Source organism: Ovis canadensis, chromosome 14 (assembly GCF_042477335.2).
Source record: "Ovis canadensis isolate MfBH-ARS-UI-01 breed Bighorn chromosome 14, ARS-UI_OviCan_v2, whole genome shotgun sequence".
NCBI classification, from domain to species: Eukaryota; Metazoa; Chordata; class Mammalia; order Artiodactyla; family Bovidae; genus Ovis; species Ovis canadensis.
Window position 1 is genome coordinate 27,456,285 of NC_091258.1, and position 24,564 is coordinate 27,480,848.

The 24,564-nt window shown below is 58.8% G+C and overlaps 1 protein-coding gene across 2 annotated transcripts; it reads left to right on the top strand.

The window, feature by feature from the left end:
• The first annotated feature begins 5,570 nt into the window (after positions 1-5,570).
• Positions 5,571-24,563, top strand: CDH15 (cadherin 15). Of its 2 annotated transcripts, none has more exons than XM_069552687.1 (14): positions 5,571-5,722; positions 11,785-11,943; positions 12,109-12,264; positions 13,229-13,373; positions 18,738-18,898; positions 19,601-19,729; positions 20,121-20,306; positions 21,207-21,460; positions 22,092-22,234; positions 22,380-22,616; positions 22,849-23,088; positions 23,251-23,387; positions 23,506-23,673; positions 23,971-24,563. In XM_069552687.1, exons 1-14 carry the CDS (start codon positions 5,681-5,683, stop codon positions 24,169-24,171), a joined length of 2,358 nt encoding a protein of 785 aa, XP_069408788.1. In that variant the 5' UTR covers positions 5,571-5,680; the 3' UTR covers positions 24,172-24,563. The 2 variants fall into 2 exon arrangements, with proteins under 2 accessions (XP_069408788.1, XP_069408789.1); XM_069552688.1 differs by lacking the exon at positions 5,571-5,722 and adding an exon at positions 9,365-10,312.
• The last annotated feature ends 1 nt before the right edge of the window (position 24,564 follows it).

The window sequence follows — 24,564 nt, forward strand, 5'->3', positions numbered from 1 at the left end:
TTTCCCATATGGTTTTTCCAGTAGTCGTGTATGGATGTGACAGTGGACTGCAAAGAAGGCTGAGCACTGAAGAACTGATGCTGTCAAATGGTGGTGCTGGAGGAGACTCTTGAGAGTCCCTGGACTGCAAGGAGAGAAAACCAGTCAATCCTAAAGGAAATCAACCCTGAATATTCATTGTAAGGACTAATGCTGAAGCTCCAATACTTTGGTCACCTGATGCAAAGAGCCCACTTGTTGGAAATGACCCTGATACTAGGAAGGATTGAATGCAAAAGAAGGGGGTGACAGAGGATGAGATGGTTAGATGGCATCACCAACTCAATGGACATGAATCTGAGCAAACTCCAGGAGATAGTGGAGGACAGGGAAGCCTGGCATGCTGCAGTCCATGGGACCCCACAGATTTGGACAGGACTTAAATCTGGAAAACTTAGCAGTGGCCACAGGACTGGAAAAGGTCAGTTTTCATTCCAATCCCAAAGAAAGGCAATGCCAAAGAATGCTCAAACTACCACACAATTGCACTCATCTCACATGCTAGTAAAGTAATGCTCAAAATTCTCCAAGCCAGGCTTCAGCAATACATGAACCATGAACTTCCTGATGGTCAAGCTGATTTTAGAAAAGGCAGAGGAACCAGAGATCAAATTGCCAACATCCGCTGGTTCATGAAAAAAGCAAGAGAGTTCCAGAAAAACATCTATTTCTGCTTCATTGACTATGCCAAAGCCTTTACCTGTGTGGATCACAATAAACTGTGGAAAATTCTGAGAGAGATGGGAATACCAGACCACCTGCCTGCCTCTTGAGAAATCTGTATGCAGGTCAGGAAACAACAGTTAGAACTGGACATGGAACAACAGACTGGTTCCAAATAGGAAAAGGAGTACGTCAAGGCTGTATATTGTCACCCTGCTTGTTTAACTTCTATGCAGAGTACATTATGAGAAACGCTGGACTGGAAGAAACACAAGCTGGAATCAAGATTGCCGGGAGAAATATCAATCACCTCAGATATGCAGATGACACCACCCTTATGGCAGAAAGTGAAGAGGAACTAAAAAGCCTCTTGATGAAAGTGAAAGAGGAGAGTGAAAAAGTTGGCTTAAGGCTCAACATTCAGAAAAGGAAGATCATGGCATCCAGTCCCATCACTTCATGGGAAATGGATGGGGAAACAGTGGAAACAGTGTCAGACTTTATTTTGGGGGGCTCCCAAATCACTGCAGATGGTGACTAGCCATGAAATTAAAAGACGCTTACTCCTTGGAAGAAAATTTATGACCAACCTAGATAGCATACTGAAAAGCAGAGACATTACTTTGCCGACTAAGGTCCGTCTAGTCAAGGCTATGGTTTTTCCAGTAGTCATGTATGGATGTGAGAGTTGGACTGTGAAGAAGGCTGAGTGCCAAAGAATTGATGCTTTTGAACTGTGGTGTTGGAGAAGACTCTTGAAACTCCCTTGGACGGCAAGGAGATCCAACCAGTCCATTCTGATCAGCCCTGGGATTTCTTTGGAAGGAATGATGCTAAAGCTGAAACTCCAGTACTTTGGCCACCTCATGTGAAGAGCTGACTCATTGGAAAAGACTCTGATGCTGGGAGGGATTGGGGGCAGGAGGAGAAGGGGACAACAGAGGATGAGATGGCTGGATGGCATCACCGACTCGATGGACGTGAGTCTGAATGAACTCCGGGAGTTGGTGATGGACAGGGAGGCCTGGCGTGCTGCGATTCATGGGGTCGCAAAGAGTCGGACACGACTGAGCAACTGAACTGAACTGAACTAGTGACTAAACAACAACATCCCCCCGGTTTCTTCCAGACGAGGACCCTCTCCAGCCCAGGCTGGCCCCAGGTGCACATGACATGCACAGGACGTGGCTTGTGAGGGCTGTGACATGACGTGCGTGCAGGACACAGGCTCACTGAGGCCTCTGAGTGAGCAGGACAGAGGAGTGCACTCCTGCCCTGGAGTCTGAGGGTGCAGGGGTGCCCTGGCCCTGCCCACTTGGTCAAGGTTTTTACTGGAGTGGGTTTTTCCATGAGAGCCACCCTCTGGGGGTGCCAGTTATGTTTACAAATTGCTTTCAAGCTTGACCATTTGAGCCCAGAGACCTCTGTTCTCTGGCCTGTCCTGCACTGCGTCAGTGTGGCCGGGCCTGCTGCCCTGGACCTTGCAGGTCCTTGCTGTGGCCTGAGGCTCAGGCTGGCCTCAGGAGCTTGGGATTCTGGCGGGGCAGCCTGGCTCGGTCCTTAAAGATGCCACTTGGCAGAGGCCATGCCCCCCAGACTCAAGGCCGGCCCCTTCAGGGAGGACCAGACAACCGCCTCCACCTTACCTGGAGCCACACTGCCCTCTGCTGGTGTTTCTGGGCATAGCAGGGATAGATAGAGGAGGGATCCCTGCTCTCCTCGTGCTCTAGTACCTGCTGGGACCCTTCATCCCTTGTGTCAGGGCTGCTGGGCAGGAAGGACCCTGGTCCCAGAAGCTGGGGGGTGGGGGGTTGGGGCTGGGGTAATTTGAAACTCAGAGACACCTGGAGATGGCTGGGACAGAGCCTGCCACCCCAGGGCCTCTAGCCCGGCTCCCATTTTCTCAGGGCTGTAGGGCCAGTGGGAGCTGCCAGTACCCCCAGCTCCTGCTCTGTCTTCTGTCTCTGTCCATTTGTTTGTCCAAAGTCTTCTATGGACCCAAGACTTTAGAAACAGTTTGAGAATGACCATTCAATGTGTGTTTGGGAACCGTGACTGGGCTCCAGAATAGGCAAGGCCCCCCCAAAACATGCCTGCAGACACTCATACCTGTGTGGTCCTGGGAGGCCATGCCTGGCTGTGGTGTGGCCGCCAGGGGGTGTGCACAGTCTGGACGGCGTAGTGACACCCTGCGCTCCCCACGCTCCAGCCCACCCCGCTGTCATCTCTGACCCTGGGCCCCATTTAAGGGACAGGAAGCCCACTGCAGGGCCCCACTGCTGTATCCTGGCCGTGGCAGCAGTTCAGGACCCTCCCAGATCTGCCCCACTGTTTGCCTGGCTCCACTGAAGACCGCCCCCCGCCTCCCGCAACACTCATGCTGCCTCACCACATTGGGATCTGTTGGTGCCTAACTTCCTAGGGAGGGCAGCCTTGTGACAGCTGATGCCCCAGAGCCTGGAAGGGGCCTGGCATGGGAAACTGCACAGTGGGAGGGTTGGGGTGGGGAGACAGGGAGGGAGGAAGAGCGGAGGGAGTGTCTGCCTCCACGCAGCCTCCAGACCAGGCTTGAACTTGAAAGGGGCGAGGACCTTGCAGCCTGTTGCCTGGGCTCCTTCCCAGACCCCACCAGGACTGGCTGTGTCACCTTGGCCTCTGGGTCCTTGCCTGTAAAACGGGGCCCCAGGGGGGCCAGCCACTGTGGGGTGAGATCAGCGCCTGGCCCCCCCGGAGCAACACTGCCCTTGACGGTTGTTACCAACAGCTGCCCCTGGGCACCTCCACCTGGATGACCACAGGCACTCCGTTCATGTCCACAAGGAACCTGTCCTCTCCCAGGTCAGTGCCTGGTGTCCAGGTCACCTCCTTTCTGTCCAATTCTCTTGAACCCCCAGGCATTCTCCCTCCCCTCTGTGTCCCCATTCTGGACACAGAGACTGAACCCTGAGTGGGTGGGTGGGCACCGCTCTGTGCAGCCCCAGGAGCTAGTCACCTGGCCATCTGTCCCCTTGCCGCACGACCCTAGTTGACCCTCTCTTGCAGGATGGGCATGTGCACCATGGAGCCCTGGGCAGACTGGGCCGAGGGTGGGGGCATGAAGTTATCCCAGGGAGCCCAGCAAACAAATGCCCACTGAACACCAGCCGTGCAACCCAGTTACACACCCGACTACATTGCCTGAAAGTTACTGTAAACTTAGCAGCTGAAACAACTCTATAACCTCACTGTTTTATTCTTTTACACGTAATAATAATCCTTGTTGCACTATCATTACATTATTATTGATATAACTACATAATTTTTTAAAGTTATAGGAGCTTCACTTCCCTGCTGAAAGCCTCATTGCCTCTCTTTTATCAAGAGAAAGCTGCAAATCCCTAAACAGGTGGATGAACCTCCCAAGGTTTGACCCCCCACCTCCCACACCCCCTCCCCCAAGGCTCCCCCTAGTGGAGCCTCTGCCCTCCTCCCAGTTCACAGGTGCCCAAGCCCCACCAGAATCAGGGGAGACCACCCAGGGAAGGGGGTCCCATGGGTGAGGACACCCATGCCTCAGGCCCCCCCGGCATTGACACAGGACCCCAGAGAGGGTCTGCTGGTGGTGAAGGGTTAAACCCTGGGGTTGGCAGCCTGGGGCCTGCAGAGTTGAGAAGGAGAGGGGATGCCCAGAGGGTCAGTAGCCTTGAGTCCACTGGGAAAAAGGCCAGCTAGCCCTGGCACCCTGGGGTGGACCAGTGCTGGATAGGCCCTCGAGGCTCAGATACAAGCAGTCAGTGGAGAGAACTTCCTGTGCAAGGGCCAAAGTTGGACTGGGCCCCAGGCTTCTGCATCTCTTGGGCCACCCCCCAACCCCGGACCAGGTCCAGCTCATCTCTCCCTGGAGCCCCCATCCCCAGAGGTTGTTGAAGAGACAGATGGCGCAGAGCAGGGATGGACTAGTGAGAGGAGAGGGTGCCTGAGGGTAATCAGGGGACTTGGGCACTCAGCGCCCCCCTTACCCCCTTCTACCTCACCTATGGGGGCAGAAACTCAAAAACATTCAGAGGGCTCCTCCATCCGGGTTTGGGGTCCCTGACCTCAGAGGCAGGATGGTGGTCTCCAGGAACTATTTAGCATCAGGGCCTTGGAGCCTGCAGATGGAAGGGACTCCCGCCCTCCACCCCCACCTTGGAGCCCTGAGTGCCAGGGATACAGTCACTGCCGGAGCCCCCGCCCCACCCCGGCAGCCTGGCCTCCTTCCAAGCAGGCTACAGGCACAGATGGTGCTGCACCTGCTCAATCTAGAGAGGAGGGCAGAGGCCCCATGCCTGCTTCTGCCACGGAGACCAGCTCCCACACAGGACACTCCTCACTCCCCTGCTCGAGGTCCGCAGGGCACCCCCTACCTCCCTACCCCTTGCCCTCCCTGGTTCTGAGCGACACACCAGGAGGTAGGGGCTGGGAGGGGAGAGACAGCCTGCCCCTTCCACCCAGGGGTTTCCAACCGACGAGGAAGGAAAGGAGGCAGCAGGCAGGGCTGGGCTTTCTTTCCTGTATGCTGTCCCTAGGGGGCAGCAAGGGTCAACCCGCCCTGAGGAGCTCCACCCACAGCGGGAACACTATATGAACACGGCAAAAGTGATCGGGCCCTCAAGGCGCCAAGCGCCTTGCCTTGGGACTGGAGCCTGACGGCAGTCTGGGTAAAGATATGGCCAGTGCAAAGGCCCTGAGGCAGGAGCACGAAGGTGCTCAGTGTGAAGGAGAATGTTCGCAGCCTTTCTGACAGGCATCCTCTCCACCGCCTGACCCAGAGCCCAGCTTTCGGCTCCGCCCTGGACACGTGCTGTCACTCAGCCGCAGGCCCCGCCCCGCCCCGCCCCCGCACACGTGCTGTCACTCCTTCGCCAGTACACTTGTGCTGTCACTCAGCCGGGTCCTGTCCCAGCAGAAGGCGCCGCTCCCGCTGCCCGACACTCTGCCTGCCGCCTGCTACCGGCCCATGGACGCCGCGCTCCTCCTCGCCCTCGGGCTGCTGGCCCAGGTAAGGCCGGGGGCCGCGCGGGGGTCGCTGGCCCCTGTGCTAAGCGCCGCGTCTCAGAGTGGGGCAGCCCGGCCTCCGGCCTCCTGCCTCCGGGACCGCTGGCTCTGGGCTCCCGTGGGCGGCTGTGAGCTGAGGGGCCCGGGGTAGGCTCTGGGTGGGGCAGCTCTGTCCAGGGCTCTGTGCCCCTGGGGGAGAGTAGTCTAACCGCCCCCAGTGAACAGGACGGGGAGCCAAGTTCAGGGACTGCCAGAAGAGAGGACCCAGAAGGCCACCCTCACGCTGGAGGTGCTGGCCTCAGCCCTAGAGTCGGGGGGTATTCAGTCTTATGGGGTGCATGGGGAGAGGGGGCATCAGGAGCACCCCTGGCTGGAAAGCCTGGAGGCCAGGTTCCGGCCATGTCGACCCCCCATGAGTTGGCAGCTGACCCGCCTAGCTGGATGGGGCAGCTCTGCCCTCCAGAAACCCATTCTCCCTGGGGAGCCCCATGCCCAGTAGAGACAGGTCCCAGCACACATAACCTCTGCCTCCACACTTCCTGCCAGCCCCCCAACCCCCACACCCTGAGGTCTCTGCAGCCTGGGAGCCAGCAGGTGGGGGGAAGCACAGAGCCCCCACTCTGCACATGGGCACCCTTAGATTCGACCACATCCTCAAACCCCTTAGCTAATGGGCAGGCACTGGGCTGGGCCCAGGAGTGCCGTGCGTGAGCCAGTGCCACTGGTGAGGCCAGAGGGGATGCCTCGGGCCTCTTAGACTGGACAGGTGATGATCACGGGGGCGATGAGCCATGCTTAGGACCCGTTGCTTGTTGTTACACTTCCACACCCACCAGGGCTTCCCCTCTCATCCCCACAGACCCTCCCACAGTTCCGGTGTGCCAGCTTGGGTTTCAGCCCCTGGCAGCTAAGTGCCTGTCATCTGGACCCTCCAGCGGCTGGCCCCTCAGGCCTCCAGCCCCACAGCTCCAGCCACCTCCACGCCTGCCTTTGGGCCCTTTCACTGACACCCCCACCCCCTGTAGACCATGCTCCCCACTCCCCACTGTTGTGTCTAGCTAGCTCAGAGAGGCCATGATCACCCTCTGCCCAGCACAGCCCAGCTGCCCACGACCTGCGCCCCTCAACCCCCTGCTAGGAGCTCATTGGGTGCAATGGGCTCTCTGCTCCTCCCAAGCGAGGCCCAGATGCCCCACACGCTCCAGAAGGCTCTACTCGCTCCAGAAACAGCGCTCCAGCCCCTGGTTCCCAGGGACCCACTCCTTTGAGACTGAGGGTATCATCCTCAGACCAGGTCCCAGGGGAGGGGAGGAGAGCTCAGATTCCTCTCCCCTCCCGCAGGGCTAGAATGCACCCCCTCCCAGACAGCTGGGACTGCAAGGATTCTCGGGGGGCGGGAGTGGGGGGTGGACCAGTCAGCGAGCCTGGCTGCTCACGTTCCTGCACTCAGCCCAGCTCAGATCAGCACCCAAACGAGGGGAGCGTCCCCTGGACCAGCCCTCCCCAACCCAGTTCAGCTTTCAGACTTTTGTCCCTTCCTATCCAGCCATAGGGGTCCTGTGGCCACTTCCTGGACACACCTTCCTTCCCCTCCAAGAGGCCCTGAGCAGCGCTGTCTGGGGTGGGCCCCTGGGGTAGGGTCTGTTGACCAGACTCTGTGTACCCATTGCCAGCTTGGTGGGCTTGACGGAGGCTCACCTTCCCCCTGCCTGTGTCCCCTGAAATCTCAGCCAGGGGGCTTTGCTTGTGTCTCTTCAGAGCCGGCCTCTGTCAGTCCCTCCTCTGTGCCCATAGTGTCCCCAGTAACTGGGTCCATACTGGGACCCCACCCTGGGACCCTGCCCCGCCTGCGGGTAGGGAGCAGATAGTTCGGAGCCAACCCACACACTGCTGGAAGGGGCCCCCAGCTCCAGTGACCTTGCACTTGTGTGTGGGGACACCCCTCCAACATCACTTCCAAGCCTGGGTTCCTCAAATTCTAGGGACCAGGTGGAGGCCTGGAGCTTTGGGTCATGTGGGTGCGGTTTGCCTGGGCCAGGGAGAGGCCGAGGTACATTGTGGGCAAAACGTTCCCAGTCTGGTTTCCCCCGCAAGCTTCCCAGGCCTGAGCCCCTTCCCCCCACCTCCTCGGCTGGAATCCAGGCCACCCCTTTCCTGGACGGCCTGGCAGGCATCAGGCATGCCAGGAATGGAGCCAGCTGTCCGCCTGGCCCAGAGGCCCTGTGGTTCTCCCTTGAGCCTCCCTCCAGCTGTTGCAGGCCTCAGTGGAGGGACAGGATGGTGAGGCAGAGGACAGCTGTTCCCCCCACCCCCACTGGGGCAAGCACCATGCTCCCCGCTGTCCCGCCCACGGTGCTAGGGCGGCACCTCAGCTTCCCTCCCTGCAGCCCTGCTTACTGTCACGCTGATGTGGGGCTGATCCCCTGGCCTGCTCTGGAGGAGACCATGTGTCTGCTGTGGGGGCTGCCCTGTACCAGGACTTTCCTGTTGCCAGGGGGTCTTCAGAGTCTGCAGAGCCCCCGGGAGCATGGCTGAGGTTTCCTCCCAGAGGCCACGTGACTCAGCAGAGCCCCAGAACCCCTTCCACTGTCCGTGGCGGCCTCTGATTGCACCAGGCAGGGAGATTGAAAACACCTGTCTGTCAGCCAAGACACATGGGGGTCCCCTGCTCACCACTCACAGGGGCCTCTGGAGGCCACAGGGCCGGGAGCTGAAGCAGGCTCTCACTGCTGTCCCACTGGCTGCCCTGGTCACCAGTGTCTCTACCCAGCATGGAAGAGTGTCCAACTCTTTTCCCCGGGCCCCTGGGAGACAGCCTGCCTCGTAATTCTTTGTTCTGAACCCGAGGGTTGGTGAAGACAGCAAAGAGCTCTATGGGCTGCTCCAGGCCCCCGGGCAGGCCCCCGGGCAGAGCTCCCGGGCAGGATGGACCCCAGCGGAGGTCAAGGGCAGCTGACTGCCCCTCTGGGGCTCTGGCACTGTTTTACTTCTGTACAGTCGATGGTAGGGATGGATCCACCAGGGACCCCAACGCCACCCCACACGCAGACCTTCTGAGAGGTGGGGTGGAGCCTGGTCCCAGTCTCCCAGTCCTACCTCTCAGCCCCGTGCCTGCCTGGATTCCCAACTCAGTAGGTCTGGGGTGAACTGGTGGAATCTGTCCATAATGCTTACCATCCTGGTTGGTTCTGATGACAAGTCAAGCTGAAGTAGCCCAGCCACACGGTGGCGGCCAGGTGGAGAAGGCACCCCACAGGTCCCAGGGGATGAGCGGTCCTGAGCCAGAAAGGCCCCAACAAGGAAGTTTCGACCTCGGGGCCTGGCCCTTGGTAGCCTGCAGCTGGACAGTGTCACCTACTCCAGACCTTGCCTGGTCTGGGGTGGGCAAGACCGTTCTGCCCTTGTTGCTGGTTTGTGGGGTGCTCACCACACGGCTGGGCTCCATGAACTCCAAATGCGGTGGGGAGCTCTTTTACTCAGGAGCCTTGGGGTTGGGGGCCCAACAGCAGGGCAGGGGCGTGGCATCTCTAGGGGTTCCAGGTGTTGTCTTCAGCTCTTGGTTAAGGGTGGGGCTGAGGATAAGCTTTGGGGAGCTGCTGGACCCCCACTGGGGGAAGGAGGTCCCTGACACCCATTGCTTCTTAGTGGCACGGGGGCTTTGGTGAGCTTCTTCCGATCAATGTCCACAGTTCTGTCCACGTGGCTTCATCCCGGCCCCAATGTTTTGTGATGCCTAGGCAGCTCCTAGGCCTTCACTGACCACCAGTGTCTCTGGAAAGGGGATGCTGGGAGAACAAAGGACAAACTGAGACACATTCCCAGAGTGGGAAATGGGCTGCAGCGCAGCCCAGGCCCCCACCCCTTGCAGCCTCTCATCTGGGGGAGGGGCCCTTGCCAAGGCTCCACGGCTTCTGCTGACCTTGTCACCTTGGGCTGGGGAGAGTCTGGTGGCCAGGACTCCCAGAGCCCACCCAGGCCACTTGCCCTGTGCCAAGTTGGTGGGCATCACGGGGTGTCGCCAAGGCCAGGGGTGGGCAGGGGTCAGCCAGAGGCTCGATGGGGAGCTGCAGGGGGCTAAGGGCCAGTGCAGGTGTGGACAGGGCAAAGTGTGTCCCTCAGGGTCCCTCCAAGAGCCTGAGGTCAAGAAGTACCTGCAGACTGTCCCCCACACCTGCCCAGCCCAGCCCTCCACCACGCTGAGGTCAAGGCAGGGCCTCTGTGTCACTGGGCAGCTCAGAAACACTCCTCTTGACAGAGGTTCCAGCATTGGTGGTCCTGGGGCTCCCAGCTCTGCTGCTCCCTGAGGGCCATCAAGAGGGGCAGGCAGGGTGGGGTGGGGGGGCAAAGGAGCTGCTGCCTTGAGATGCCTGGGAAACAGACACCGTCCCCCGAGCCTGTGACAAAGGCCAGCAGGTCCTCGCCTGGCAGGAGTGCCACACTGGCTTGTGCTTGGTGAGAGGCCAGCAGCCAGGGAGCTTGGAAGCTTCGCAGCCATCTGTCAGGCCGCGGGGAGCTTGGGGGCCTGGTGAAACGCCTGGTCCTCTCCCCTAACCGAGTTTGCTACTTTCTGGACCGCAGGCTCCTGGCACTTCAGGTGAGAGGGGAGGATGGGCACTCAGAAGTGTGGAGGTGGCCTGGGGCCCCTGGGGAGGCTGGCCTTAGTCCAGGTGTTGCTGTGGTTCTGTAAGCAAAGTGTGTGAGGACCCAGCTGGGCAGAACAGGGAGGCTGTGCTGGGGAGCAGGGCATGGGCCAGAGGTTGCCCAGAACAGCAGCCTCCTGGCTGAGGGGCTTCTCCTCCCTCTCAGCCCCCACCCCGAGACCCCGCACTCACCAGTCACCTCACCCTCCTTTCCTGAAGCCACCAGCCCAGTTGGGGGGCTCATAACAATGGCACATTGCTCACATTCTGCTATAGCCACGCCAAGCTGGGTCCCAGCAGTGCCCCCATCCCACCCCATCTCGGGCCGTGACAGCCCTCATCCAAGTCCAGCCAGGCTCCGTGTCCCCCAGGACTGCACCAGCCTCAGCCCCACTCACCACTCGGGGAGTGTGGAGGACCCCTAATATCTCTATGCTCAGCCGGCCACAGTGCCTGAGCCCAGGCTCAGACCAGCCGCTGCCTGATCAAGGAGCGGACACAGAAACCGCATGCTTCAACCAGGCCTCAGGAAGCTCTGGGCATTAGCTGGGGCTGCTGTCAGCTCTACCTCAACCCCCAACCGGGTTCCTTCTCTGGGCCTCAGCTTCCTTGTCTGAGTGTGGCAGAGGAGTGAGCTCACGGTGGGTCTGGGAGCATTTTGGCTGGTGCTCTGTCTCCCACCAGGCTCCTTAGTGGCGCGGTTCTGAACCCAGAGCTCAGTAGGTGACAACCAGGCAGGGCCTGGGAGGTGGTGATGTGCCCACTCCTGCCTGTTGGGTAGACTTGGGGGAGCATGGTAGCCTTACACAGCAGCCCCACCCGCTGTCCTGCCTCCCCTGGCCTGATTCCTGGAGGAAAAGGCCTGTGCAGGGGGGACCCTGCACCCTCCCCAGTCTGGCAGAGGAGGCCTGTGGTGTGCACAGCTACCCTGGGTGTGGGACGGATGCCCCTGACCCCTCCTCTTAGGACAGAAGCGTTGGCCTGGTCAATCTCGATCAACCCTCAAGAACTCAAACTGTGGTGAGGCCTGGGATGGCCGTGTGTCACCCCCACTGTCCCCGGCCAGAAGCACCACAGTCACCTCTGGCAGATCAGCCATGTGGGGGGAGGCTGATCTCTTCCTGCCCCTCCACCCCGTTATCTGCACTATTTACCCACAAAGTAGGGGGAGGCATGGGAGGGCTGCCCAGCTTGGCCCAGCTGTCTTTTCTGGACAATCCACCTCCCCCACCCGCTGTCTCCCCAGGATCCTGGGAGCCAGGCCACCTTCTGTCCTCCTGAGTTCCCCATGCCACCCAAGTCCTGGCGCCATAGCCTCCCCTAGCCACACCAGGGAGGACCTGAAGTCCAGGGTCGGGATGTCCAGCCCTGGCGAGGGAACACTGGGCACTGCTGTGCTGGTGACCGCCGTTCTCCTTCGTTGCAGAGCTTATGCCCCTCAGCGGGGGTCCCCAGACTGAGGCGGCCCCGCACCCTGTACCCCTGGCGCCGGGCACCCACGCTAGGTCGTGTTCGGAGAGCCTGGGTCATCCCTCCCATCAGCGTGTCTGAGAACCACAAGCGCCTCCCTTTCCCCCTGGTGCAGGTGAGGGGCCAAGTGGAGGGGGGCGCTGAGGGCATATGCTTTAGGAAGGGAAAACCCTGGGGCCACAGGCCGAGCGAATTCGTCCCAGCTGGGGGAGGGGCAGAGAACTAGGGGAGAGACCCCCTCCCCTGGGGGCACCTCCGCAGCCCGTTTCCTGGCCCGCAGATCAAGTCGGACAAGCAGCAGCTGGGTAGCGTCATCTACAGTATCCAGGGGCCCGGTGTGGACGAGGAGCCGCGAGGCGTCTTCTCCATAGACAAGTTCACGGGGAAAGTGTCCCTGAACGCGATGCTGGACCGGGAGAAGACCGACCGCTTCAGGGTGGGCCCCGCGCCGCCCCGCCCCGCCCCGCCCCGCCCCGCCCATTCCCGCCGGGGCCCCGCCCACACCTCCGCCTGCAAGACTAGCGTCCTTAGTTGGGGGGCGCGAGCAGGTGTTCAGGGTCGCTCGCCCATTGGACAGATGCGTGTGAGCAGGCTGCGTCCTGCCCGGGAGGAATGGGCAGCCGGCAGCAGGGTGGGCGTCAGCTTTCCCAGGTGTGGAGGGTTCTCCCCCCAGCCTGCTAAGTGTGGCGGGGACGGGACGCCGTTGGGGAATCCCACGGAACTGGCCACCCACAACGCAGCTGCCCCATAGTGACCGTCAGGGTCGGGTGGGTGGCATGGGACCTGCCCCTTGGAGGTGTTGGGATTGTGGAGCCTGAGAGGAAGGGCGCGGGGAAGGGAGTCAGGACTGGGTGAGCCAGGTGTGGAAGAGGGGAACCTGGAACTCACCCGAGTCTCTTGTAAACAGAAGCTCAGCCCCCCAGCCTGGCCTAGGGAGGGAACTTCAGACTTTGTTTTCATGTGCCCTGAGTCGTCGCCAGACTTTGCGAGGCTGGTTCCCTTACGCTGAGTCAGAGAGCGTATTTCCCTGGAAGTTGTATCAAGTCCATCCTCCAAAGGGACAGGAGGTGGCTTAATTTAAAATTTCACGTGTGGAGAGGAAACTTCAAAAGCAGCCAAAACCATTTACAGAAAAAGGGCCCCGAGACCAGGAGCACTTAGGAAGCGTTCCAGCCACACTTAACACAAGGCTGGCAGGCTTGGTGGCCGGCCGGCCTGCGGGGAGGACGCAGGCGCCCCCTGGTGAGGAAATCCCGCCTGCCCAGCACTGCCGGGCCGCGGGCCGCTTCTCACCTGTTTGCTGCAGGAAGCAAAATCGGCTCTCACTGTCCCTGTCGCCCTCGTGGGAGCTACTGGAAATTGGGGGCCACAGTGCCAGCCCTTGCTGTCTGCTTCACTAGCTCAGGGCCTTTGCTCTGGACCTGGGGGGGTCCACCCTGGAGGAGCCCACGGACCTGGAGATCGTGGTTGTGGACCAGAACGACAACCGGCCTGTCTTCAGGCAAGAAGTGTTCACTGGCCGGGTGCTGGAGGGTGCTGTCCCAGGTGAGCCGGGAGGGGTCCCGGTGGGGGAGGGGGCTTTGCCATGGGCACTGGTGGGTCAGAAGTCCAGGATTTCCCGTCAGTGAGAACTTGAGAGGTCCTTCAGAGAGTCTCCAAGATGGAGGGAATTTCCACAGGTCAACTCAAGTCACTTTCTGTTGCAATATAAATTTCAATGCCCCAGTCTTCCAAAATGCAGAGATGGCAGGTCCTGGATGGCAAACCTCTGGTGGTTTCTGTTGCACTCCCCTCCCGCTTCTGCCTCCTGCCCTTCCTCTCCCCCCAACCCCTCCTTCCTCTTCCCCATTTCTCCTTCTAAATAGAAGTGAATTCACATAACGTAAAAGTACACATTTTGAAGTGAACATTCAGTGGTGTTTACCACATTCACAGTCTTCTGAAACCAGCACCTCTGTTCCTTCCAAAACAGTCTCAGGCCCCAGAGGAGAACCCCTGATCATTATCATCACTGCCTTTACTGCTTATTAATTCTACACTTTGATTGCAGAACACTCCACCCTCTATCCCTCATGAGTCTATCCCCCTGATTCTGTTCCAAGGAAGACAGACATTGCAGACAGCAGTCTACCCCTGCCCCTCCCACCCTGGTCCCAGGGGCTCCAGTCTGATCCCCAGCCAGTCGTGCTGCAGAGGTGGGAAGGCTCAGGGTCGCCACCGAGGCATGCCCCTCCTTTGCCACATGTGTGTGTGTGTGTGTGTTTAATCTGACTGTGCCTGGTCTTAGTTGCAGCATACAGGGTCTTCAGTTTCCGCACTGAACTCTTACTTGTGGCACATGGGATCTAGTTCCCCAACCAGGGATTGAACCCGGGGCCCCTGCTTTGTGAGCCGAGAGTCTTAGCCACTGGACCACCAGAGAAGTCCCCACGTGTGTTTATTTCATCCCATTTTGTGCTTTTCAAGACTTAAAATGACAACAATTTCTTTTTTTGTACTTCTAATTTCTCCTTCTGACATGGTTTCAAAGTTTGGGGAAAGTTGCCCCAAATCCCTCTATAGGCCTCAGAGAGGTGCACTGTGTATCATGTTTGCTTCAAGCACTGTTTAATTGTTTCCCATCCTTCCTGTCTGGACCTGGTTACAGACATGAGGCCTTCAGAGCACACACTTCCTGACTTAGTGTCGCAGTCATCAGGAGGGCGACACTGACACGGTAACATCTCGCCTACAGCCTCAGTGGGTGCATGGGGAAGGGCTCAGCCCCCTGCGTGGGCACCAGTGGCTGCGGCGACCTCGGCCCCTCTTCCTGCTTCCATGGGGCACTCCTCCTGCTGTACCAGGGGAGCCCCTGTGTGTTCACCTCCCTGGGGGCCACTCCCTGGGGAATGGTGTCCCACCGTCTGGCATGCTCACACAGGGGTGATCTTGAAGATTCCCCCTTGTTCTGGTTGTGGGGCAAGACTGATGCCCCCACCTGCTCATGCGCCCTTGTTGGGGACAGTTCCTGGGTCACTAGTCTTCACAACGCTGCCTTTTGTTTTGCAAACTTTTATTGTAGCAAAATGCATGTAAGAAAATTTACCCTCATAACCATTTCTAAGTGGCTTTAAGTCCATTCACATAGCTGTGCAACTACTACCACCATAGAATTTTCTCATTTTCCCAAACCAAAACTCTGTCTCCATTAAATACTAGCTCTCCATTTCCCCCTCTTCAGCCCCTGGCACCTACTGGCTACTTGTTCGTGCATGACTTGACTGTGTATGGGTGAAATCACACAGCATGTGTCCGTCTGTGTCTGGCCTATTTCACGGAGTGTCACGTCCTCAAGGTTCGTCAGTGTGGTGCCCAGGTCAGCATTACCTTCCTTTTCAATCCTGAATAATACTCGCTGGATGTTTGTACTACATTTTGCTGATCTGCTTATTCTTCAGTGGACACTGGGGTTGCTTTCACTTTTTAGCTCTTGTGAGTAGTGCCGTACTGGACATGGGTGTGCAAATATGTCTTTGAGACCCTGCTTTCAATTCCTTTGGGTACGTACCCAGGTGGGATTTCTGGATCATGTAGCAGTTCTATTTTTAACTTTTTGAGGATCTTCCATAGTGTTCTCCGTCATGGCTGCACCATTTTTCATTCCCACCAACAGTGTAGGAGGGTCCCAGTTTCTGCACATCCTCACCAGCACCTGCTGTTTTCTGTTTTGTTGTTGTGTTGTTAGCAGCCATCCTGTGAGGCTGCTAACAAAGCAGGGGCCCCAAGTTCAACCCCTGGTTGTGTGGCTGGTGTGAGGGGGTATCTCATGTGGTTCTCATTTGCTTTTCCCCAGTGATTAGTCATGTTGAACATTTGTTAATGTGTTTATTGACCATTTGTACATCTTCCTTGGAGAAAGGACTGTTCAGTCTTTTGCCCATTTTTGAATAGGGTTGTTTGTTTTTTGTGTGGTTGAGTTTTACGGGTTCTCTACATATCCTGGATATCAGATCCCTTATCCCTGATCAGATAGATGATTTGAAAATGTTCTGTAGATCTCACAGGTTGTCCTCTCGCTCTGTCGATGTGTCTTTTGATGCGTTTCTGATGCATCATGAAGTCCAATTCATCTGTTTTTGTTGCTGTTGACTGTGTCTTTGTTGTCGTAAACAAGAAATCATCGCCAAATCCAGCGTTGTAAAGCTTTTGCCCTGTGTTTTCTTCTAGGAGTTTTATAGTTTGGGTTGTACATTTAGACTTGATCCACTTTGAGTTGTTTTTCGTATGTGGTGGTAAGTAATTCCAGGTCCAGCTCCATCCTTCTGCAGGGGGATATTCAACTTTCACAGCACCGTTTGCTGGGAGACAGCCTGCTCCCTGTTGAGCAGTCCTGGCGTCTTGTGTAGCCTCACCTGCCCAGGGGGGTGAGGCTTATTCTTGGGGTCTCAGTTCTGTTCCACTGGTCTGTGTGTCTGTCTTGAGGGCAGATGTGCACGGATTACTGTACCTGTGGAGAAAGCTTTGAAATCAGGAAGTATGTCCTCTTAACTTTGTTCTTTTTTCAAGATTGTTTTGGCTGCTCAGGGTCCCTTGAGTTAGACAGGAACTTTAGAATGATTTTTTTTTTAATGTCAAGGAAACATCCTTGGGATTTTGAGAGGGCTTGCATTGAATCTGTAGGTCACTCTGGATGGTACTGACAACTTGGCAGCAAGTCTTCCAACCCATGATCATGGGCTGAGTGTCCATTTATTTATGTTTTCTCCAACTTCTCTCACCGACGTTTTGTAGTTTTCATTGTGGAAAGTCTCTCGCCTCATTAGTCACAACACTGACATCCTGAGGCATGTGTAGTCACTGTGAACCTTGTCTCTGAATGGGGCTGTGTGGCTGGACCCCCTCAGGAGACACATAGGTCCTGTTCCCAGAGATGCCCGACTTTGGCCACTAGTGAGGAGGGTGTCTGCCAGGCGTCTCTGCTGTGATTGTTGTACTTTTCGTGGAGATCCTTTGAGATGGCGCAGGTGGCCCCTCACGCTGAAGCAGCAGCTTTGGTGTCCCTGAGGCTCCTGCCTGCCAGGTATTAACTGTCCTGATGGTTGGGAAGTGACGGGGTACTAGTTCCATCTTTTCCTCTTTGTCATCACTTGGCTTTCTATTATGTGATAGAACTTTCAGTCCTCCCTTTATGAATGTATGTGTTTATGTGTCACCCACCAAGGTGCTTGGCCTCCTTAATCAATAGAAGTTATTCAAAGGCCAGGCAAGAAATTCAGGCAAGGCTTTACTGAGGCTCCTGCAGCTGCAGGAGGCGGGCAAATACAAGAAACAGGTTTCCTTGCTCACTCCCCAAGTGGGGCCAAGCTTGTTCCTTATATGGGGTGAGGGGAGGGGTATCCAGGGTTCAGGGGCCAGGCGGGAGGTTGTGGCTTAAATGGTTTGCCCACCCCTTAATGGGTGTTGAGTGCAGGGGGCATGTACAGTACCCTGCTTTTGCTTCCAACCCCTTTTTTGCTTTTCAGAAGTGGTAGTGGCGGTGGGGTGTGGGGGGGGGTTGGTCTTTTAAAAATCTTGTCCATAATTTGACCCACTGCGCATGCACACAGGCATGCAGCTACTTTCAGTCCCTTATAGCTTCTTTGTGTTTGTTGATCAAGGAGAAGTCTGTCCAGATGCAAGCACTGCAGCACTGGGTCCCAGGTCCCAGCCTGTCCCATATGTATTTTGTTTTTATATGTCGGTCTGCCTTTTTGGAGCCTCACTTCATTTAGTGAGTTATAATTCTTTGCACCATTATTTTGAAGCTGAAAGCTTCACTGATAGAAACTCATCGAAGCAGCCCAGGCCCTTTCAGCAACCGGAGCTGCTCGTGTATACAGAGTCTAGAGTGTGCGTTCTTGGATGTGTGTTTGTGCATATATGTGTGCTCACTCACAGCCATGTTTGTACATGTTTCTACCTTCACAATTACAAGTCACGAGTCCTCCCTGGCACTTCTTCTTCCAGTCCAACTCTGCGGGATCCCTTCTGGGTCCCCTTCTCTGATGGTGAGAAGCTGGGCTCCTTTTGCAAGTTTGCTCACTTGCTCGATCATAGAGAGCATGGCAAGTGCTTTAGGAAGCACTCACTTGCACCGCAGTGCCTGTTCTAAGCGTTCTTTTTGGCTTCAGCCTGGGGTCCAACATTGTGCCTGGAGTTACCTGGTTGGTAGCCCCCCACCTCTAAGGCTAGGCCAGTGGTTGGGTCATTACTGCTCATCAGACACCAGAGTGACTCTCAGATGACCTGACAGGGCCCAGGAGGGTCTGCAGCGAGCCCAGTCACGGGTTGGCGGGCAGCTCCCCAGATGGCTGAAGGCCAGCCCACCTAACTGGGTTCACTTAGTACACCTGAGCTGGGGTGGGGGTCAGGCCTGAATTGCTGCAGAGGAAAAGCAAGGTGGGCACAGGTGCTGAGATGTCTCCAGGGCCTGGCGGACCGCCCCCCACCCCCCGAGATTGGGAACACAGGTGGACACAGGTGCCGAGTGCCTGGGGGGCCCATGTGCCCCTCTCTCCTGAGATGTGGGGCCATGTTTGCTCCAGAGTACAGGCACAACCTGGGCACTGCTTCACTCTGCATGTGGGGCTGAGGTCAGGGCCTGCTCAGTGGCGGGTGCACCGGCTACCTCCCCAGGGGCTGGTTCCCAGTGAGCTCGCCTGGTCCATCTTGGGACCCTATGGGAGACAGGTGTCAGCTGTGTGCACTGGACACCCCGCCTCCTCCCCCACAAGCATCACAAGCCAGGATGCTGGGATGTTCGTGTGTGCACAGGTTGACCGAGGGCCTGGAACTGGCACAGTTGCATGCCGCAGGGGAGCGGGCGACCCACCCTGGAGCTGGAGGCTGGCACCCCTGGGCATCACCCCTGCATGTCCCTGCCCTTCACAGGCACCTACGTGACCAGGGCTGAAGCCACGGATGCGGACGATCCGGAGACAGACAATGCAGCGCTGCGGTACTCCATCCTGGAACAGGGCGGCCCCCAGCTCTTCAGCATCGACCCACTCACGGGGGAGATCCGCACGGTGCAAGTGGGCCTGGACCGCGAGGTGAGGCCACATGGCTGTGCCTCGACAGCTGGACAGGGCGGTCCAGACTAGGGGCCTAACTGCCGCAGACACTCCCAGTTGCCCTGAGCTCCTGCAGACCTGCCCCGTGGGTGGTTGTGTAGTTGGATGCAGAGACAGTATGAGGGGCCCTCAGCTTGTTTCTGTTAAAAAATCTCCCTCACCCCACTGCCTGCAAAGCAGTTGGGCTCCCTGGCCTGAGTTAGGTCCACCAAAGGAGCCCTTCACCTCTTGGGCCCCACAGTGTCTGCTTATTCTCTGTGGGCCCCCTGCCGCCCCCTGCTGCCTGGCTTCTGTGTGGCTTTGGCACCTCCAGGAAATCCTCCTTGGTTTCCCCAGGGCCAGTCACTATGTTATCTGATCTCTGTCCTCTCTTGGCCATTGCTGCTGTCTCTCCAGGGTGGAGACCCACCCCCCATATGCAGCACGTGTCCTCCAAGCGTTTATCCGATTCGACAGCTGACCTCTTGCCTACTCACAGGCTGGGGCAGGGTCTGGGGTCAGCAGTGGTGCCGTCCAACCCTGAGAGGACAGGCAGCCTGTTTTGCTCCAGAGCTTGGGAGCAGGACAGGAGCTGGAGCCTTCTGGAGTATGCCTGCCCTTCCCCCCGGGCCCTAAGGTGGCCAACCAGCCTTGCCCTTCGCTCCACCTGGGTCTCCTGACCCTCTGTCACTGTGCCCCCAGGTGGTCGCCGTGTACAATCTGACTTTGCAGGTGGCGGACATGTCTGGAGACGGCCTTACCGCCACCGCCTCGGCCATCATCACGCTGGAGGACATCAATGACAATGCCCCTGAGTTCACCGGGGACCAGGTGCCACCTCTACCTGCTGTTGCCCGGGGCTGCCCTCCCCCCATCCTGGTTGTCGGAGGACGGGGAGGCTGGGTGCTCAGAGGAGGCACCCTGAGTGGGTTGTGCAGGACCCCCGGCTAGAGGCCAGCATGGGGCCTGTGAGCATATCAGGAGCTGGAGGGCCCTAGAGGGAAGCCACCGAGACTCTGGGTTAGGATGTGTCCCCAGTTCCTCCTGGGTGGCGGTGGGGGCAGCTCTGCCCCCTGGGGAAGATGCGCCCAGGGCATGGCTGAGCCTGGAGGGGGCTCCCTGGGTCCTGGACTCCCAGAAAGTAGGTAGCAGGAGGGTGAGCCCCCAGGGGACCATTACCCACCCCTGCCTGCCAGTGAATAATGGGGCTGGGTTCCCACAGTTCTTCATGGAGGCTGCAGAGGCTGTCAGCGGAGTGGACGTGGGGAGGCTTGAGGTGGAAGACCGGGACCTGCCCGGCTCCCCCAACTGGGCAGCCCGGTTCACCATCCTGGAGGGTGACCCCGACGGGCAGTTCACCATCCGCACCGACCCCAGGACCAACGAGGGTGTGCTGTCCGTGGTGAAGGTGAGCTGAGGAGGGTGCCTCTCGTCACACTCTGGAAGCCTGTTTGGACCCTCTATGCATCCTAAGAAGGGAGCCGAAGGGACTGGGAACACGGACTGTGGGCTGGGGCCATGCTGACCGCACAGGGCTGGGGCTGGAAGGAGTGGGAAGCCCCCAAGCCCGTGTGTTATTTCTGGTATTTTGCCTCTTAATGCAAGTGATCCATGTGCACAAGTACAGACCTCACGTGTCAGCCAACCAGAGACAAAACCGGCAGAAGGTACATGTGCACACATGCACATACACACCCCTGCCTACAAACATGTGCCTATACACATCTGCAGAGAGACACAGATGTAGTTGTCGACATGTGAAGACCTTTCTTGTAAGAGACTGACTCGAGCTGGCCAGCCAGGTTGTTGTGAGGGCAGCTGATGAGTCCAGAGTCTGCAGGGCTGCAAGAAGCTGCAGAGTCAGGAGCTGAGGCTGTGTCAGAGGCAGGATCCCACTTTCCCAGAGAAAACCTCAGGCTTGCTCTCAGAGATTTACCCACACATGAGACCCACCCAGGTTCTCCAGGATCATCTTTATTTACAGTCAGCTGGTCGTACAGGTCAGTTCAACCACATCCATCAAATACCTTCTTAGCAATAAGACCCAGATCACTGCTTGAGTCACTGAGGAGGAAGCCTGGCCAGGGGATGGAAACTGACCTCACAATACCTTACAGAGGCATTTGAGTGTCAAGAGTATTTTCCTGTTATTCTCTCTTTATAGTTTTTATCTTTCCAAAGCTACAAAGAAGAAGGAAAGAAGGTGCTCCGAGGACAGGCCAGGAGGGGTCGGCCTATAGCTGCCTATGGGTGCCCTGAATGTGGGGTCCAGAGTCCTGATGGGCTGCCACCCTGCTTCCCCCTACAGCCCCTGGATTACGAGAGTCGGGAGCGGTATGACCTCAAAGTGGCCGTGCAGAATGAGGCCCCCCTGCAGGCAGCTGCCCCCAAGGCCGAGCGGGGCCAGGCCAGGGTCAGCGTGCAGGTGCGGGATGTCAATGAAGCGCCTGTGTTCCAGGAGAACCCTCTGCGGACCAGTTTAGCTGAGGGGGCCGCCCCAGGAACGCCTGTGGCCACCTTCTCTGCCTGGGACCCTGACACACAACAGCCACAGAGGCTCAGGTAAGGGCCCACCCCTCTGCATCCTAGCCAGGCTAGGAGCACAGCTAAGGGTAGGCAGCCCTGTGTCCTGAGGATTCTCTTCCCATGAGAGACCCAGTCCCAGGGCGGAGGGCTTCTCTGCGTGGTCACTGAGGGCTCAGGGGCTCTCAAGGGCCTGTGTGCTTGTTCACACGACCTCGTCCTATAGGCAGGGCTGGGCTCCATATGGCACACACCTACACAGCCAGTCTGTGTTGGCCAGCCTCTGGGTGTCTGGCCCTGTCCATTCCAGGGAGCCCTTGCTCCCTGGGACTGGCTGTCACTGTGTTGGATTTCACCCCTTGCCCTGGCCCTGTTCATCTGTGTCTGTCTCCATTGTGCCCACCACTGTGTCTTGGCTGTCACCTGTGGCCATGGGGCCCTGGGAAGCTCCCTTGCCCTCCCCAAGCCTCAGTTTCTTCGTCTGTTGATTGGGACGGAAAACACCAGCTTAAGGCTGTGGGAGGACTATCCTTAAAGGGGTGTGTGTGTGTGTGTGAGTGTGTGTGTGTGTGTGTGTGAGTATGCGCCCATCTACACATGACCACTCACCTCTGGGAGTCGTGCTCAGGCTCTGGGCCATTCTGCACCCTCCTCCCCTCCTCGCCAACAGCTACTCCAAGGACTATGACCCCGAGGACTGGCTGCAGGTGGACGGGGCCACCGGCCGGGTCCAGACCCAGCGAGTGCTCAGCCCCTCATCCCCGTTCCTCAAGGATGGCTGGTACAGGGCCATCATCCTGGCCAGAGATGATGGTGAGTGGGGAGCCCAGCCTGGTTCCTGGGCTCCCTAATCCAAGTTGCCCAGGGGCTGAGAGTCGGGCGCTCCTCTCAGCAGACTTACAGGGTGGGTGGGGGCTCCACAGGGGCCAGGGGCCCACTAGGCCTCTCCCACCCGCAGCCTCCCCACCCAGCACGGCCACTGGGACCCTCTCCATTGAGATCCTGGAGGTCAACGACCACGCCCCTGAGCTGTCTCCGCCGTGGGGCAGCCTGTGCAGCACACCAGACCGGGGTTCCGGCCTTCTCTTGGGGGCCACGGATGAGGACCTGCCCCCCCACGGGGCTCCTTTCCACTTCCAGCTGAGCCCCAGGGTCCCAGAGCTGGCCCGGAACTGGAGCCTCAGCCAGGTTAATGGTGAGCCCCCCACACACACCCCTGGGGTTCAGAGTCTGGGGGAGGTTCCCGCTGGTGCCACATCAGTGCACCCTCAGGCCCGGCAGGGATTGGTTATCAGACTCAGAAAACGGATGGGGAAACCGAGGCCTAGCATGCCAGGAGCGCCGCCCAGTCGGCTGCTGCCCAGTGCACGGACACAGAGAGGTACGGCTGCCCCCGGCCCCTGCTTGACCGCAAGCGCCCTCCGCAGTGAGCCACGCGCGCCTGCGGCCGAGGCTCCGGGTCCCGGAGGGGCTGCACCGCCTCAGCCTGCTGCTCCAGGACTCCGGACAGCCGCCCCAGCAGCGCGAGCAGCCCCTGAACGTGACCGTGTGCCGCTGCGGCCAGGACGGCGCCTGCCTGCCTGGAGCCGCTGCACTGCGGGCAGGTGGCGCGGGCATCAGCCTAGGTGCCCTGGTCATCATGCTGGCCAGCGTTATCCTGCTGCTCTGTGAGTGCCCGCAGGCCCTTGCCCTTGGACCCCAGCTTCTTGGCAGCCCCACCCGCCCTCAAGCCCCGCCTCCTGGCAGCCCCACCCACCCTCCGGCCCCGCCCTCCACCCTCGCGCTCCACCCCGACCCGACACCGACCTCCGCCCCAACCCCCCACCCAGTGCTCGCCCTGCTGGTGGCCCTCCTGGCGCGGTTCCGGCAGCAGTCCTGGGACAAGAGGCTTCTGCACGGACTGCAGGACGACCTCCGGGACAACATCCTTAACTACGACGAGCAGGGGGGCGGGGAGGAGGACCAGGTGAGGGAGCCGGGGCGACTTACAAGTGCTGAGGGTAGGGCCAGGGGCCCCAGCTGGCCCGCAGCCTCCCGACCCGCGACGATTGCGGCTGACCCGAACGCGCTCCATCCGCCCTCAGGACGCCTACGACATGGACCAGCTGCGCCACCCAGCAGAACTGGTGGCCTTTGGCGCCCCCTCGGGACGGCCGCCGCTGCGCAGAGACGCACCATTCGGCCGAGCGCGCCCCCAGGGGACCCGTGCGCTGCCCACCAGCCCCGCAGACATCGCTGACTTCATCAACGACGTAGGTGCCCCGAGGGCGCCCCGTGCCCCCTCCTCCGAAGCCTGAGGCATCGCTCTGGAGCGGGACAGGGAGGTGGTGGCTACAGACTAAGGGAAGAGAAATGCCCAGAGGAAGCCTTGCCTCTAACCACCTTCTGGGGCAGGGGCAGCGCAGGGCTCAGAGCTGCTCCGAGTACCCTCGGCCTCCACTTAGGCCTTCTCTGCCCCCTCCCCTTCCCAGTTCCAGGCCTCGCCCCACCGGGTGGCGGAGGTCACCAAGCTGGCATGTGCTGGTCCTGAGACCCTGGCCTCTCCACAGGGTTTGGAGGCCGCAGACAGTGACCCCAGCGTCCCCCCCTATGACACGGCTCTCATCTATGATTATGAGGGGGACGGCTCCGTGGCGGGGACACTGAGCTCCATCCTGTCCAGCCTGGACGATGAGGACCAGGACTACAGCTGCCTCCGGGAATGGGGCCCCCGCTTCTCCCGCCTGGCTGACTTGTACGGGCCCCCATGAGGGCGCCAGAGAAGGGCTTTCTGATGGGGACCTACACTGCCCTGTGGAGGTCACAGCCTCCTGGACACAGAGGGCAGACCTCAGGGGCAAGAGCGGACACGCCTAACTAGGCTGTGCCTGGGAATTCCAGCGGACCTCCATCAAGGTGGAAGATGGCTCTGGGCCCGACCCTGGCTCCTTGGTCAGTCTGGTTTCCCCCAGGGGAGGTCAAGGTTCGGAGCTGGAGTGGAGTGGCCAGAAGGAGGCACCCCTTCTGCCCCCGTCAGTCACCTAGCATGGGGTCAGGCCCAGTTCCCAGCTGTGCCTCCCACCCACACTGACCTTATCTCTGTGTGAAAGGACACAGCCCGGGGGCAAATGTGAATTAAAAGTGTGCTTCTCTCTTCCTTGTAC

What these genes read in the sequence shown, in the direction of transcription:
- CDH15 (XM_069552687.1), top strand. Translation starts at nt 5,681, where the DNA reads ATGGACGCCGCGCTCCTCCTCGCCCTCGGGCTGCTGGCCCAG. An exon ending in TCCCTTTCCCCCTGGTGCAG is followed by an intron (nt 11,944 to 12,108) that starts GTGAGGGGCCAA and finishes CCTGGCCCGCAG; the next exon opens with ATCAAGTCGGACAAGCAGCA. An exon ending in CAACAGCCACAGAGGCTCAG is followed by an intron (nt 21,461 to 22,091) that starts GTAAGGGCCCAC and finishes CCTCGCCAACAG; the next exon opens with CTACTCCAAGGACTATGACC.